General features: G+C 42.9%; 1 protein-coding gene across 1 annotated transcript; it reads left to right on the plus strand.

Moving 5' to 3' along the window:
- The first annotated feature begins 6,904 nt into the window (after positions 1-6,904).
- LOC124136247 lies at positions 6,905-14,406 on the plus strand. Its single transcript, XM_046502118.2, has 4 exons — positions 6,905-7,190; positions 9,189-9,383; positions 9,954-10,007; positions 13,798-14,406. The coding sequence occupies exons 1-4, from the start codon at positions 7,166-7,168 to the stop codon at positions 14,046-14,048; spliced, it is 525 nt and encodes a 174-aa protein (XP_046358074.1). The 5' UTR covers positions 6,905-7,165; the 3' UTR covers positions 14,049-14,406.
- The last annotated feature ends 1,158 nt before the right edge of the window (positions 14,407-15,564 follow it).

Here is a 15,564-nt window from a genome sequence, read left to right on the forward strand (position 1 = left end):
TTATTATATTTGCAGATATTTGGGGATATATGAAAAATGATTTTTCAATCAGATCTTTTGAATACATTGCCAAGAATGCCCTTTTCCACTTGAAGTGTTTTTCGTATGATTTTCGTGTCATTTCACAACATGGCGACCTGAGAACATGTCACAATATGTCGTCACATGATGGCATCACAATATGTCGTCACATGATAACACCACGTGTATCGTCACATGATCGCATTACAATACGTCGTCACATGATCGTATTCCACTATGTCGCAACATGGTCATGCCAATCGGAGCAATAATGCAACAAAGTAGTCCGTTAGTGGGTGTGACTTTATCTCATTCGGTTTATGGAAACCTAAACGCAAAAGAACTCTTCAAATTTAAGGTCATGAAGCCATACTTCTGCTCACAATCACGTTCGGTTAAAATAGTGTGACGGGAAAGTTCCTTCTCCCCCTTACGTTCGGGCTTTCATAGAAAATGTTGAATCCTGCGATCAAATCAAGCAGACTGACGATATTTGACAGTAGTATCAATACGGATTTGTCTGAGCCATAACATGACATCGTTGAAAAAAACATATCCAGTTTTCTTGTTGTTTTACGCCGCAGTCACGATAGCCTGTAAAACCAGTGGTCAATATGATGAACCGCCCCGTGCCGACGCGGTTAGATGACAGGCAATCAACCTAGTCACCGAGCCTGAAGATTCTATCCAATTGTGTCGCCTTATATGACCATTAATAGAGTGAAGGGGGCCTATTTTAATCCGTTACCCCATGTACATATCTCGAGTTAACAAATTGAGTTTACAAGACTGCATTTGAGAATCAACGTTCTCGAAACATACTGATATTATGGATTTATTTCAAACACAACAAGATCCGTCAAACAAATTACAGTAAACTACGGTTATAAAGAACTCAAAGGGACCACAAATTGTAGTTCGTTATAACCGTAGTTCGTTATAGGCATATATACAGCATATATACAGCAAATGCCCGCCCCCCCAACCCCCCCTCAAAAAAACCAAAAAAAACAAAAACAACAACAACAAAAAAACAAAAAAAAACAGTTCGTTATATCCACCAGTTCGTTATAAGCGTGTTCGTTATAAACGTAGTTTACTGTACTTATGTGTACAGCTTTATCACATTTACTCACATTTAATTGCACATGCAAGCATGTATTTCTGATTAACATTGTAATAGTTAATGGACTATGAACGCCCTATGCAGAATGAGAAATCACAATTAACGAGCAACACAATTCATTAAAACATAGGCCAGTTAAGGCAGCTCCTATTCATCGATGTCCGAATCTGACCTGTTTGAACTTCCGGTCGGGGATGGGGAGAGAGAGTAGGACAGGGAAGGGGAGGAGGCTGAGGGTAGAGATGGGAGATTGACAGATCCGTCACTGAGGGAACTCCAATCAGAATCATTAGCCGTCTTCCCGGACGAGGTGCTGCACGAATAACAGGACCGGATGACACAGGACGATCCCGGATGGATTGTCGATGGAGATGCTGATGCAGCGCTGACGACGAGTGACACTGAGGACGATGCGGAGGACGTGGCTCCCCTTCTTGAACCGGAAGTGGTAGAGGAGGCAGGGCGAGGAGAATCGGATCCAGATCGTGGAGGGTCATGGTCGGTTCTTGTGTTCAACATAATTGATGGCAACTCTGGTTCGGGTGTCTTCATAACTCTGATCTTGTCCAGTTCACGTTTAATCAGACCAGCCTTGCTCTTCAGCTTTTTGAACTGGTGTTCAAGGTTCTGAAACTTGAACATCAGTTTCTGCTGGTGTATCACCAGCTGTCTTGTCGACCTTGCAGGAAGATGAATGTCGGCGGTGTCTCTAGGAAGACGCGCGGGTTTCTTCCTAGTATCTCCATGGTGACGGACGTTGGAGCCTTGTGACCGGTTTGAAAGTAAAGCATCTTCCGTCACATCACTCATTTCATCAACATCGTGCACTGTTGGAAGACAAAAGTCCCGGAAAACTTTCTTTTTCCGAAAAAAGTTGCCAGGCTTTCGCATTGGAGGCCTCGTTGGACTATCCAAAGGCTGATATATCCTGAAACGTTTGCCTAAATGTGGAAACGCCATAATAAACTATGGGCTGTGTCCTCTGAACTTCTGTTTTCTGTCTTCAATTAAAGCATGTACACAGAAGATAAGAACATGTCACACCTTGAACTGGCCAATACATGAGAAACTCGGCATACCTATCTCGCACTCAGTGTACCCCGCGTAGCATGTGAAACGTACTGTGGCCAGGTTGGGAGGTTAAAGGTTCACACTTCCCCTGGTTCACAGACCATTATTAATGTAATCGCTTCTTACAGTCAGGAGCAAAAATAGCTGCTATAATAATAAAAATGTATTTAGGTAAATTTGTATGTAGAATAAAGAAGTTGTTATACATAATGCTGTTTGTCATAAGTACGAATAATACGTCATAGAAATATTGAGTATTTAGTTTGTACAGGTGGTGACAATAGCGAATGATATTTGTTTTCAGTTATTATTCAAATAAATGGGACTTAATGTTGTCCAACCCTGTGTGTACATGACCCGTACAAGTAATCCAAACAGTACTTTTGGATTATGCCATACGTGCAGTTCAGAGATTATCGGATTAGCTGCGGGACTGGCCAAACATTAATTGGAAGATTAACACATCAAGGGACTTTATCATCTGAAGTGTAATTCTCTTAGTAAGCCTAATATGTAAGTAGGTTTATGGTGAACAACGCGCTTCTCTCCCATCACAACCGGACTAACCTGAGAGTTGCCGTGTTACTTCGCTGATCGAGGTTAATCCCATTCATAACGGGGCGGTCGGGTAGCCTAGTGGATAAAGCGTTCGCTCGTCACGCCGAAGACCCGGGTTCGAATCCCGACATGGGTACAATGTGTGAAGCCCATTTCTGGTGTCCCCCGCCGTGATATTGCTGTAATATTGCTAAAAGCGGCGTAAAACCTCACTCACTCACTCACTCATTCACTCATTCATAACGTTATGGTTTCAAACTTACAGCCGATCACAACTGTTCCAAAGCGACATGGCTATTAACACCTTTACGCATGTAGCTCTAGCATGAAAAATATCAAGTTGTACCTGTAGCATTTTAAATGTTAACATTTGTAGCTCTGGTGTGATACATGTTAACAGTTGTAGCTCCTGTGTGATACGTGTTAACAGTTGTAGCTCTGGTGTGATACGTGTTAACAGTTGTAGCTCTTGTGTTACACTTGTTAACAGTTGTAGTTCTGGTATGATTAATATTAACAGCTGTAGCTCTGGTATGATTACTGTTAACAGTTGTAGCTCTGGTGTGATAAATGTTAACAGTGTGGATTGACCAGGGTTGACCAGTGTTAATACAGGAAACTTCGGGCAGAATCCGATATTCAATGCAACCTCAGATATAATGGCAAGGACACAACAGCAAGTGTTGTAACACACATGGTGCTATAACTATGAGAAGTTAGAAGTTTTTTTATTGCTTGCCAAAGCTGCCATTGCACCTTTTCTATTTAATGCATTTAAAATGACAAGAAACTTAAAAATAACGCGTAGAACATCAAACGCATGCAAAATCATCATCAAGTTGCATTATCAATTCTACAGTATTCATATGAACAATCGAAAGTTAAATTTCCCTGACGCATCTCAGAATAAACATACACCATCAATACCTAGTTAATTATATTTCACTAAAATTGAATCAATAAATGAAACTAATTCTCTTTTACCGATGACGTCACTTGGAGACTGCTAACTAGAGAGCCCCACCCCAGGGGTTCAGTGGGTATGGGCGACTTGGATCACCCAAGGTTAACTTAGGTTATACCGTTGTCAACATGGGTTCGCCTAGGTTTTCAAATCGAACGGAAGCACTGTTACTAGACACGGTGATGACCATAACCCATATTTCGATTGATAGGTGACTTTTTTCATCCCACGTGCTTGTCTGCAGCTCAGACCCGTGAACATCCGGGTTAGAAATGGTCTTCAGCAACCGATGCTTGCCTAACGGGATCGGGAGGCCAGGCTCACTGACTAGGTTGGTGTATGTCATCGTATCCCTATTGCGTAGATCGATGCTTATGATGTCAATCCCCGGATTAACTGGTCAAGATTCGATGTTTTACAGACCGCCGTCATATAGCTGAGTGCGGCGTTATACAACAATCAGTCAGTCAGCATCTCATGATGACGTCACCAACTGTCATGATTGATCGGTAACGTACGTAAACAACAATTTGCCTTCTCATCACGTCCCATCTTGTCGGCATTTCAACACACCATCATTGTAAATGTCAACAGAACAATTTCTTTGAGATATTTGCAAGTATTTCTCTTTATCTCTCCTTAAACATAATTATAGAGGCACATGATTGGGATGCTGAGCTGCCCGCACACAGATTTATAACAAAATCGATAACATCTCTTTTATACCAGTCATCTTTCATTTAAAAAAAGACCCGTTGGAATCGGTCCCTATAGCAACCTATGGTTATACAAGGTGACCAAATGGATCAGTTGTCAGGCTCGGTAACATGGTTGACTGCGTCATCGGACCCTGACGGCGCATTTCATATGCATTAAGTAGACAGGTACAATGGCATCTTTGTCAAGTAATGAAAAACATCTCATGTTTGTGTGTTATAGCACTTGCTGTTGTGTTTCTCCGTGTCCTTGCCATTATATCTGCGGTTGCATTGTACAAATGTATGCGTTTTATTACGAATATTGCCCTACGTTATCCTTGATTAACACTGGTCAACTCTGTTCAATCCACGCTGGTCAACACTGGTCAAATCCAGTCAAGCTCGGTCATAAACATACACGCAACTCTTTACAAACGATGCAGTCCTCGAAAACAAATGCTTGTTTTCAAAAGACGTTATCCTTTCAACTGACAAAGACAGCAAACCAACCTAGTTTGTAAATATTAGTTAGAGACAGCCTGCTCTAACCACAGCAAGAGATGTGACCTGTCCCTTACGTCAGCAAATCGTTTTCACCGAACCCAGAGACGGAGATACGACACTTCACAGGTCATCCTGACATACAAGTATCTGAACGAGGAGGGTATACAGTACAATACTTACCGAGCGTATTTTTCAGACTGAACAAAATGAACGTCTTTTTACATTTTGAAATAAAATGTGCGTATTATACATGTTGACGTCATGGCGTAATATACGTACAGATCGCAATGCACGCACGGGCGTATTTCACTTATTAAACGTATAGAACGTGATAGACGTATTGTATGTTTTGAACGCCGTAGTGCACGCTTTGACTGTAAAGAGCTGAAGGTGACCCTGCTCTTATTTGAAACCCGCTTCTTTCAAGACTTCAACTTTAGACACGGATCTTACAAGAGGAAATATGGTTGTCTTCGCGAAATCGCGTGCAATCAACTGTCTTCATTAACTGATGAACGTGTACAGGCACCTATTCAATCCTTAATTATAAGTGACGAAAATATAACGCACTCTCCTTAATCCGTAATTTTAATATCCCCTACATGTGGACTAAGTGGTAATCCTTGCTCTGTATCAAACCAGCAGGATGTTTCGTGAAGACAAGAAGCCACACGAATTGGATTTGTTTATGGTACAATAAAACACTACAGGGTGGTTTATTCTCCTGCAGTGTTTTACTGTACGATAAACAAACGAACACGAGTCGTTTATTTCTTATATGAGATATCAACATTATGTACAGCCTCTTTAAGGATGTTGATAAAATATAGATAAAAGGATGTTGATAAAAGCTTTCAAAGATATTTACCCGTATTTAAATAAATGATGACTCCCTCAATAGAATCCAACCTCGTAAATGTCGGACAAATCTATTTTGCGAAAAGGTGGGATGAGTTTGGTACTTCCCGTATATTCTCAGAATCCTCACGTCGATTATCTGTACCTTTTACTCCCAATACCGATTGTCATATCTCTCCCGCTTTTGGATGCGATCGTTCGGCCACTGCGTTTATCTGCGTAGTCCAGCTACATCGATGGGGAAGAACTTACTGGACACTTCCCTCTAAAAAATAACGTCGTCCAATAAATGACGTCATCTCCAGAAATGACGTCACGATAGAACGATAGAAAATGTTTTATCGTGAAACAAACGACGCATTCTTCATTGTCCTATTGATTTGTATGTATGTATGTATGTATGTATGTATGTATGTATGTATGAAACCGGGAAATCGAACCCGGGCCTTCTGCGCGACGAGAACCACTAGGCTACCCTACCGCCTTCCATTCCAAAGAGACAATAGTTCACCGATGATGAAACTCACACACTCAAAGCAGTTTGAAGCATTTATTAGTTCAACACTACATTACCAGTATAACATACCAGGGATCCTTTAAGTAGATTGATGGAACCAAATGTACAACAATGTTAATCTCTAACAAATTAAAGAACGTTTTTATCAGACATACAGACAGCAAGGCTTTACTTGGGACATTCCTGTCAAATATTGAATTCAGTGTACAAAACAACGAAAATGTGTTCATGCTTTGTTTAAAGAAATTAGCATTAAATCGGTCTTTTAACTACTAAGTTTATTTAATTGGGTTGTGAGTATGTCTGATCCAGGTAGCGTCACGTCCTGGGTGTCGTCTTCAGTGACATGCGTACGGGACAATGCGACACGTAACACCAGTAGGGTTTGCTTTGCCCGATACTAATTGGACGACTAAACCCGCAGAATAGGCAAACCTTGCAGTGTGCTCTTCAAACAACGATGCATGCTCCCTACAGGATTTCTCTGTCAACAAGCAGCAATTACAGTGGTAGAAAACAAACACTGAAATCTACATCAGATGTACCCAAGAAAGGGATGGTATCATTCACCTGGCGATCAAACACGGGGCTTTCTCTTACCTACAATACAGACACTATTCCGATGATGCTGGGATGGCTAGATGTTGATGTCTCGTCTACCTGACAACCCTAAGGTTAACAAGACGGACAGACACTTCCAGTGGACTAGGGTCACCCTGCATCCGTACACTGTCACCGTGGGATACAGAGTTGTCTGCCCCTGTCTAGAGCCGGCGTGCGACCCCGCCTTCAGCAGGCTGTATGTAAACCTTGAGTTTCGAGAAGCCCAGTGACGCGAACAAGCCATCATGAATGCACTCCTGTTAGCTGTCGGTATGTTATAACTTTTATTTCAAATGTTAAACAGTTAGTGAGGATTAGACTCAACGTCCAACATTTGCCAGAACGCAGGTATCTGTTTTTAGGTATCATGTTTCCCTTAAACACGCCGTTTCTATAACTCTGCTGGGAGATTTTTCTTTAACGGTTTCTAAGGGTAAAACTCTTTCTTGATAGAATGCAAGGGTATGAACAAAAATATCCATTGTACACTATTATACACTAGAAAGTGTTGCTGTATAGATATAAAAGGTGTGAATTTACATGCTTCACTTGCTAGCTCCAGACTAATGATCATAATTAAAATACAATTAATGTAAATATTTTTAATGTTTTGAAATTAAATTCATCATATTTGTTAGATATTAACGACTTATTATATAATCAATATTAATATTAATCAAACCGAAAACAGTGGCATAGCCCTTACAATTGTCACACTTTTTAAAGAATTAATATGATACTTCTCATCTGAGATTACAATACTCTTTCAGATCTTTAAAGGTCACAAATAATAACGTTCTCTTTTAAAAAAAAAAAATATTCCCATCGATTCCGGGTTCGTGTCGAATTGGTTACAAATCTCTTAGGTTCCTTGTCTCAATATATTTAATTGTTCTAATTTGAACGGCTGGTATGTGAGACGTATATTGTGACACATCTCCAGGTGAGTGAGACTTACCTGTTAACATTCCGGGCAGGTAGCGCGTTAAGGTAGATTCAGGTGAAAAAAAAATAGACTCTCGTTGTGCTTTGATCTCGCAAGCACATCTCGCTCTGGGAGTGACCGGTGTGTGCGTGAGTCAACACGCGCTACCATTTAATTACCTCAGTTTGAAGGGGGATTCACGACATCATGAGGACGTTTAGTTGGGCCGTGCGTGGCCCCGAACAGATACCTCTAGCAACTTCTACAGTACACGCTGAGCGTGGGCGCTCCTCAAAACGAGGCACGTAATGTCACGTACAAAAATTCTACGTACTTCCTCATCCGGGGACTACTGTAGGGTTTTGCTAAAAATATTTTTTTCTGTTGCATGGATGATATTTCTAACACGACATTTTTGTGATAAAACAATCATGTAAGGACGCAGGGGTGCTTCCGTTTTCACAGATTAGGGAGTATGGCGTGTCAAGTCAATTGCGGGTGTATACATTTTACTGATGTGGGGTGGTGGGGTAGCCTAGTAGTTAATGCGTTCGCTCGTCACGACGAAGACCCGGGTTCGAGGGTTTCCACGTACGGAGATACGAAGGGGTTTTAACGCAAGGAAATACGAAGGGGTTTCTACGCATGAAGATACGAAGGGGTTCCTACGTATGGCGATGCTAAGGGGTTGCATCCTTTGATTAGGCGAGGATCCGATGATCGCAAGTTCAAATCACAGGTGGGGCGGTCGGGTAGCCTAGTGGTTAAAGCGTTCGCTCGTCACGCCGAAGACCCGGGTTCGATTCCCGACATGGGTACAATGTGTGAAGCCCATTTGTGGTGTCCCCCGCCGTGATATTGCTGGAATATTGCTAAAAGCGGCGTAAAACCATACTCACTCACTCACTCGAATCACAGGTTCGCACTAATCTCATTCTTGTCCTACAGCACGATATCCATTGTCATTAGTTTTCTAAATGTGGTAAGCGTCTAGGTCCAGCTGTACTTTCATGCTACCCTCCACATCTAACTGCAGCTGACATGCCGTTATATAACTGAAATAGGAGTGAGTGAGTTTGGTTGAATGCCGCTTTTAACAGTATTCCAATTACATCACGGCGTGTCAGCTTAAAGTAGGAGGAAAGCCCGAAGTGATGCAGGTCTCAGACGTTTACCAATTTGGTGAAACCCACTAGCACGGGTAGATGCATAATCGTGGCGAACCGGGATTCGAACCCATAATCATAGGTTTCTGGCGTGGCAAGGGACGCAACTCTGCAAAGGCAATTAGATACAATTATATCAATGGTTTCTAAGGTAACGCGGGTTTTTTTCCATTGTAGCCGTGTGGTGCCTGGTGTCTGTGGAGAGTCAGCGGATTCGACCCCGGTCTCTGTGTGTGGGCAACCAGATCTACCCCAGCAGTGGCTCCTGCAGCAAGACCTACTACCGCTGCGACGGCAACATGACCATCAGCGGCTACTGCCCCGAGGACATGTACATGGGTCCCAACAACACGTGCGAACCCAGGAGTGAATGTAACTAAACCACTCGGAATTTGATAGCTTTAATAATAATTCCAATAGGTTTTCCCAATTCTTAAATTATTCAGATCCTCTGGGCCAAAAAGGGCCCTTATCCCGCTTCGTTCTACTCATTTCAATATCACCTATACAAATTGTTATATTTTCGAAGAAATAACTATAATATTTAGTTGGCTTCAGACTCCCATGTCTGTCACAGTCAACTGTCAAGGATGTAAAACGCAAGATAAGATTCCTGGGTTCTATTTATGGTATGGTATTTTGGCACCTTCCTTTTTCTTTTTTTCTTTCTTTATTTTTTTTCTTCTTTTTTTCTTCTTTTTTACATCTTTTTGAGCACATTCTGACATAGCTTTTTACAAGCGTATGCGACATCATTATAATATAATGTAATCAATGTCTAGCCCCAACCCCCGTAAGCCATAACTGTGCCATAAAAAATCCATATTCTGGTATTTAAAAAACGAGTATAATAGAATTCTTTAATACTGAACATTCCTTTAAGAAATCACTTCCGCTGCCTTGACCGTCACTTTGTGTTGATGAAACGTCCCTACCTTTCAGGCGGATCTCCCACTGTTTCTAGGAGAGGGCGACGGAAGAGACAGTCGGGGTCAGGTATGCCTTGAATGGGGTTGTTTGTTTGTTTGTTTGTTGAATAACGCAGCACTCAGCAATATCCCAGCTTTATGACGGCGGTCTGTAAATAATCGAGTCTGGACCAAACAATCCAGTGATTGACATCATGAGCATCGATCCACAGACTTTTCTAATCATTGTTTCTCTTGGGGGGGGGGGGGGGGGGGGGGGGGGGGGGGGCGTCGTCTAAGGCGCCGCGAATCGCTGTGCAGAGTTGCGTCCCTTTGGCAACAATTGTGGGTTCGAATCCCGGTTCGCCCTGATTATGTTTCTAGGTTTGTCAGCACCATACCCGTGCTCGTGGGTTTCACCGAAGTGGTAAACGTCTGAGACCTGCATCACTTCGGGCTTTCCTCCCACATTAAGCTGACACGCAGTCAGCAATATTCCAGCTGTATGGCGGCGACCTGTAAATAATCGAGTCTGGACCAGACAATCTAGTGATTGATATTATGAGTAATGATCCACGCCGTTGGGGTACGATGACACACAATAAACCAAGTCACCGAGCCTGACCACCCGATCCATTTGGGCCCTCTTACGAACAGCATGGGGGCCAATTCCCACTCGCTAATCACCACCGGGGAAATATAGTTATGTCTTAGGCTCAATGAAAATAGTCCTCTAACGGAACCCTCAAGTCTCTTAATTTCAAATACCTAGAGGTGGGAATGGGTTAAGTATAGGCTGGTAGAGTTGAGAATGGGATGAGTGTAGGCTGGTAGAACTGAGAATGGGATGAGTATAGGCTGGTAGAGTTGAGAATGAGATGAGTATAGGCTGATAGAGCTGAGAATGGGATGAGTATAGGCTGATAGAGCTGAGAATGGGATGAGTATAGGCTGGTAGAGTTGAGAATGGGATGAGTATAGGCTGGTAGAGCTGTGAATGAGATGTGTATAGGCTGGTAGAGCTGTGAATGGGTTGAGTATAGGCTGCTAGAGCTGTGAATGAGATGTGTATAGGCTGGTAGAGCTGTGAATGAGATGTGTATAGGCTGGTAGAGTTGAGAATGGGATGAGTATAGGCTGGTAGAGCTGTGAATGGGTTGAGTATAGGCTGCTAGAGCTGTGAATGAGATGTGTATAGGCTGGTAGAGCTGTGAATGAGATGTGTATAGGCTGGTAGAGTTGAGAATGGGATGAGTATAGGCTGGTAGAGCTGTGAATGGGTTGAGTATAGGCTGCTAGAGCTGTGAATGAGATGTGTATAGGCTGGTAGAGCTGAGAATGGGATGTGTATAGGCTGGTAGAGTTGAGAATGGGATGAGTATAGGCTGCTAGAGCTGAGAATGGGTTGAGTATAGGCTGCTAGAGCTGTGAATGAGATGTGTATAGGCTGGTAGAGCTGTGAATGAGATGTGTATAGGCTGGTAGAACTGAGAATGGGATGAGTATAGGCTGGTAGAGTTAAGAATGGGATGAGTATAGGCTGCTAGAGCTGAGAATGGGTTGAGTATAGGCTGCTAGAGCTGTGAATGGGTTGAGTATAGGCTGCTAGAGCTGAGAATGGGTTGAGTATAGGCTGCTAGAGCTGAGAATGGGTTGAGTATAGGCTGCTAGAGCTGTGAATGAGATGTGTATAGGCTGGTAGAGCTGTGAATGAGATGTGTATAGGCTGGTAGAACTGAGAATGGGATGTGTATAGGCTGGTAGAGTTAAGAATGGGATGAGTATAGGCTGGTAGAGTTAAGAATGGGATGAGTATAGGCTGCTAGAGCTGAGAATGGGTTGAGTATAGGCTGCTAGAGCTGTGAATGGGTTGAGTATAGGCTGCTAGAGCTGAGAATGGGTTGAGTATAGGCTGCTAGAGCTGAGAATGGGTTGAGTATAGGCTGCTAGAGCTGTGAATGAGATGTGTATAGGCTGGTAGAGCTGTGAATGAGATGTGTATAGGCTGGTAGAGTTGAGAATGGGATGAGTATAGGCTGGTAGAGCTGAGAATGGGATGTGTATAGGCTGGTAGAACTGAGAATGGGATGAGTATAGGCTGGTAGAACTGAGAAGGGGATGAGTATAGGCTGGTAGAACTGAGAGGTGGATGAGTATAGGCTGGTAGAGCTGAGAGGTGGATGAGTATAGGCTGGTAGAACTGAGAATGGGATGAGTATAGGCTGGTAGAACTGAGAATGGGTTGAGTATAGGCTGGTAGAACTGAGAATGGGTTGAGTATAGGCTGCTAGAGCTGAGAATGGGTTGAATATAGGCTGGTAGAGTTGAAAATGGGATGAGTATAGGCTGGTAGAGCTGTGAATGAGATGAGTATAAGCTGGTGGAGCTGAGAATGGGTTGAGTATAGGCTGGTAGAGTTGAGAATGGGATGAGTATAGTCTGGTAGAGTTGAGAATGGGATGAGTATAGGCTGGTAGAGTTGAGAATGGGATGAGTGTAGGCTGGTAGAACTGAGAATGGGATGAGTATAGGCTGGTAGAGTTGAGAATGGGATGAGTATAGGCTGGTAGAACTGAGAATGGGATGAGTATAGGCAGATAGAGCTGAGAATGGGATGAGTGTAGGCTGGTAGAGTTGAGAATGGGATGAGTATAGGCTGGTAGAACTGAGAATGGGATGAGTATAGGCTGATAGAGTTAAGAATGGGATGAGTATAGGCTGGTAGAGCTGAGAATGGGATGAGTATAGGCTGGTAGAGCTGTGAATGAGATGTGTATAGGCTGGTAGAGCTGAGAATGGGATGAGTATAGGCTGTCAGAGTTGAGAATTGGATGAGTATAGGCTGGTAGAGTTAAGAATGGGATGAGTATAGGCTGGTAGAGTTAAGAATGGGATGAGTATAGGCTGGTAGAGTTGAGAATGGGATGAGTATAGTCTGGTAGAGTTGAGAATGGGATGAGTATAGGCTGGTAGAGCTGTGAATGAGATGTGTATAGGCTGGTAGAGCTGAGAATGGGATGAGTATAGGCTGTCAGAGTTGAGAATTGGATGAGTATAGGCTGGTAGAGTTAAGAATGGGATGAGTATAGGCTGTCAGAGTTGAGAATTGGATGAGTATAGGCTGGTAGAGTTAAGAATGGGATGAGTATAGGCTGGTAGAGTTGAGAATTGGATGAGTGTAGGCTGGTAGAACTGAGAATGAGATGAGTATAGGCTGGTAGAGCTGAGAATGGGATGAGTATAGGCTGGTAGAGCTGAGAATGGGATGAGTATAGGCTGGTAGAGTTGAGAATGGGATGAGTATAGGCTGTCAGAGTTGAGAATGGGATGAGTATAGGCTGGTAGAGTTGAGAATGGGATGAGTATAGGCTGTCAGAGTTGAGAATGGGATGAGTATAGGCTGTCAGAGTTGAGAATGGGATGAGTATAGGCTGGTAGAGTTGAGAATGGGATGAGTATAGGCTGGTAGAGTTGAGAATGGGATGAGTATTGGCTGGTAGAGCTGAGAATGGGATGAGTATAGGCTGGTAGAGCTGAGAATGGGATGAGTATAGGCTGGTAGAGCTGAGAATGGGATGAGTATAGGCTGTCAGAGTTGAGAATGGGATGAGTATTGGCTGGTAGAGCTGTGAATGAGATGTGTATAGGCTGTCAGAGTTGAGAATTGGATGAGTATAGGCTGGTAGAGTTAAGAATGGGATGAGTATAGGCTGATAGAGCTGATAATGGGTTGAGTATAGGCTGGTAGAACTGAGAATGGGACGAGTATAGGCTGATAGAGCTGATAATGGGTTGAGTATAGGCTGATAGAGTTGAGAATGGGTTGAGTATAGGCTGATAGTGTTGATAGAGCTGATAATGGGCTGACCTGTTCACAGGATCCTCCGGCAGGTGCAATCAGAAGTTCGACTGCCCCTCCAACCTCGTGTTCTACATCTACCCCGACTGGGACGACTGTACCAGGTTCTACACGTGTAGAGAGGGCGTGGTCGAGACTGTCAGCTGCAGCAATTTCAACTTCCAGTACTACAATCCCAACCTCTTCAGCTGTGAGGTCGACCTCAGCCTCGGCCCCTTCACGCCCCAGAACAATGTCTGCATTAACAGAGCTGTCCAGTTCGGGAAGTAGAAGCAACGTTGAAGACGGCGGGTATATCTTCATTGCCAAGTTTCTATAGAAATCGATCTAAAGGATATTCTAATTCCAAAAGAACTATACCTTCAAGAAAAATGATAATCACCAGTTTTGGTTCTGTATATATTGCCATGGAGTCTATCTTATAAAGTCTTCTTGGTGTAACAGCAAACCCTACCATCAACGATAATGGCTCAAGGTGCTGTACGTGTTTATTGTGTTTTTGTTTCGTTCACAAAGACAGTACTTAATTTCTTTAGTGGCATTACAAACTGTCGGCAATGTTTCCTATTTATCTGCAGCTGAGGGAATTGTTTTACTAAACATTTTGCAATAAACCATTTCGATTCTATATATGTCCTTTGTTAAGGAAAGTGGTAGACTTTACGCTCTGTTACTAACTTTTAGTGTGTTTGACACTGTATATAGTGTCTGTTATTAGGGTACTGCAGGCTGAATTGAATACTAAAACGCGTGTTCGAAGACAGGTAAATTGCGGGTTGAATGAACTGATTGAACTTTGGCTTGAGTCCAGCTCATCTTCAGGACCCATTGATAATCCTTGTACAACTGAACATGGCGGAGTCGGAGACAAGTAGCTTCTGTACTTGGTCCATATATGGACATTTTAAGTTAAAATCACTACCCAGGTGTGTGTCAATTCGGACTTCTCTATACCGGATCTACTTATCTCACACTATCACGGTAACTTTCAATAATGGTAACTTTCAGACTAGCGCCTAATATTTTAATTTCTCAATGTAAGTGGGATGTGCTGAATGGACTGTAGTGCTGTTTATAAGTTTTGTTTTTGTGTGTTTGTTGTTAAACGCCGCACTCAGCAATATTCCAGCTATATGACGGTGGTCTGTAAAATAATCGAGTCTGGACCAGACAATCCAGTGATTGACATCATGAGCATCGATCCACGCAATTGGGATGGATGACATGTATCAAGTAAGTCAGCGAGCCAGATATGGCGAAACAGCTGCCAAGGGACTGTGTGGATGTTCTGTTGTCCAATTCAGCCTGTGACCACACGGGCAACGCGAGAGTGTGTTTTGACCTGCTGTAAAGTGATGTGATGTTCATGGGTCTGTACACCTTTCAAATTGCCGTCGATAACGATTAGAGAGGTTCTGTGATGTGCAGTGATGCCTCCCCACGCCATTACACTCCCACCACCAAATGCAAAACGTTAAAAACACACGTCGTAAGGTTCCATCAGACGTTGATAGACACGGTGACGGCCATTAAAACTTTGGGAGCAAAGATATGGCACCGGAAGACTGAGGATTAGGGGAGTTTACATTTCATGTCACATAAGATATCCAAACCACATGAAACCAAAGGTCAGTCCTGGAGAAGTTGTGATTCGGGCGAACGATAGCGGATCAAGGCACTTTCAGGGTGAAGGTGATTTATAAAACTTTGACCACTGAACAAACAAGTTGAAAGAGTACTTAGTTTATCATAACAATCTAATTTGTCTTATTTACAAAGCTTGTGA

The sequence above is a fragment of the Haliotis rufescens genome, unplaced genomic scaffold, assembly GCF_023055435.1.
Source record: "Haliotis rufescens isolate VD_foot unplaced genomic scaffold, xgHalRufe1.0.p SCAF_2, whole genome shotgun sequence".
Taxonomy (NCBI): domain Eukaryota; kingdom Metazoa; phylum Mollusca; class Gastropoda; order Lepetellida; family Haliotidae; genus Haliotis; species Haliotis rufescens.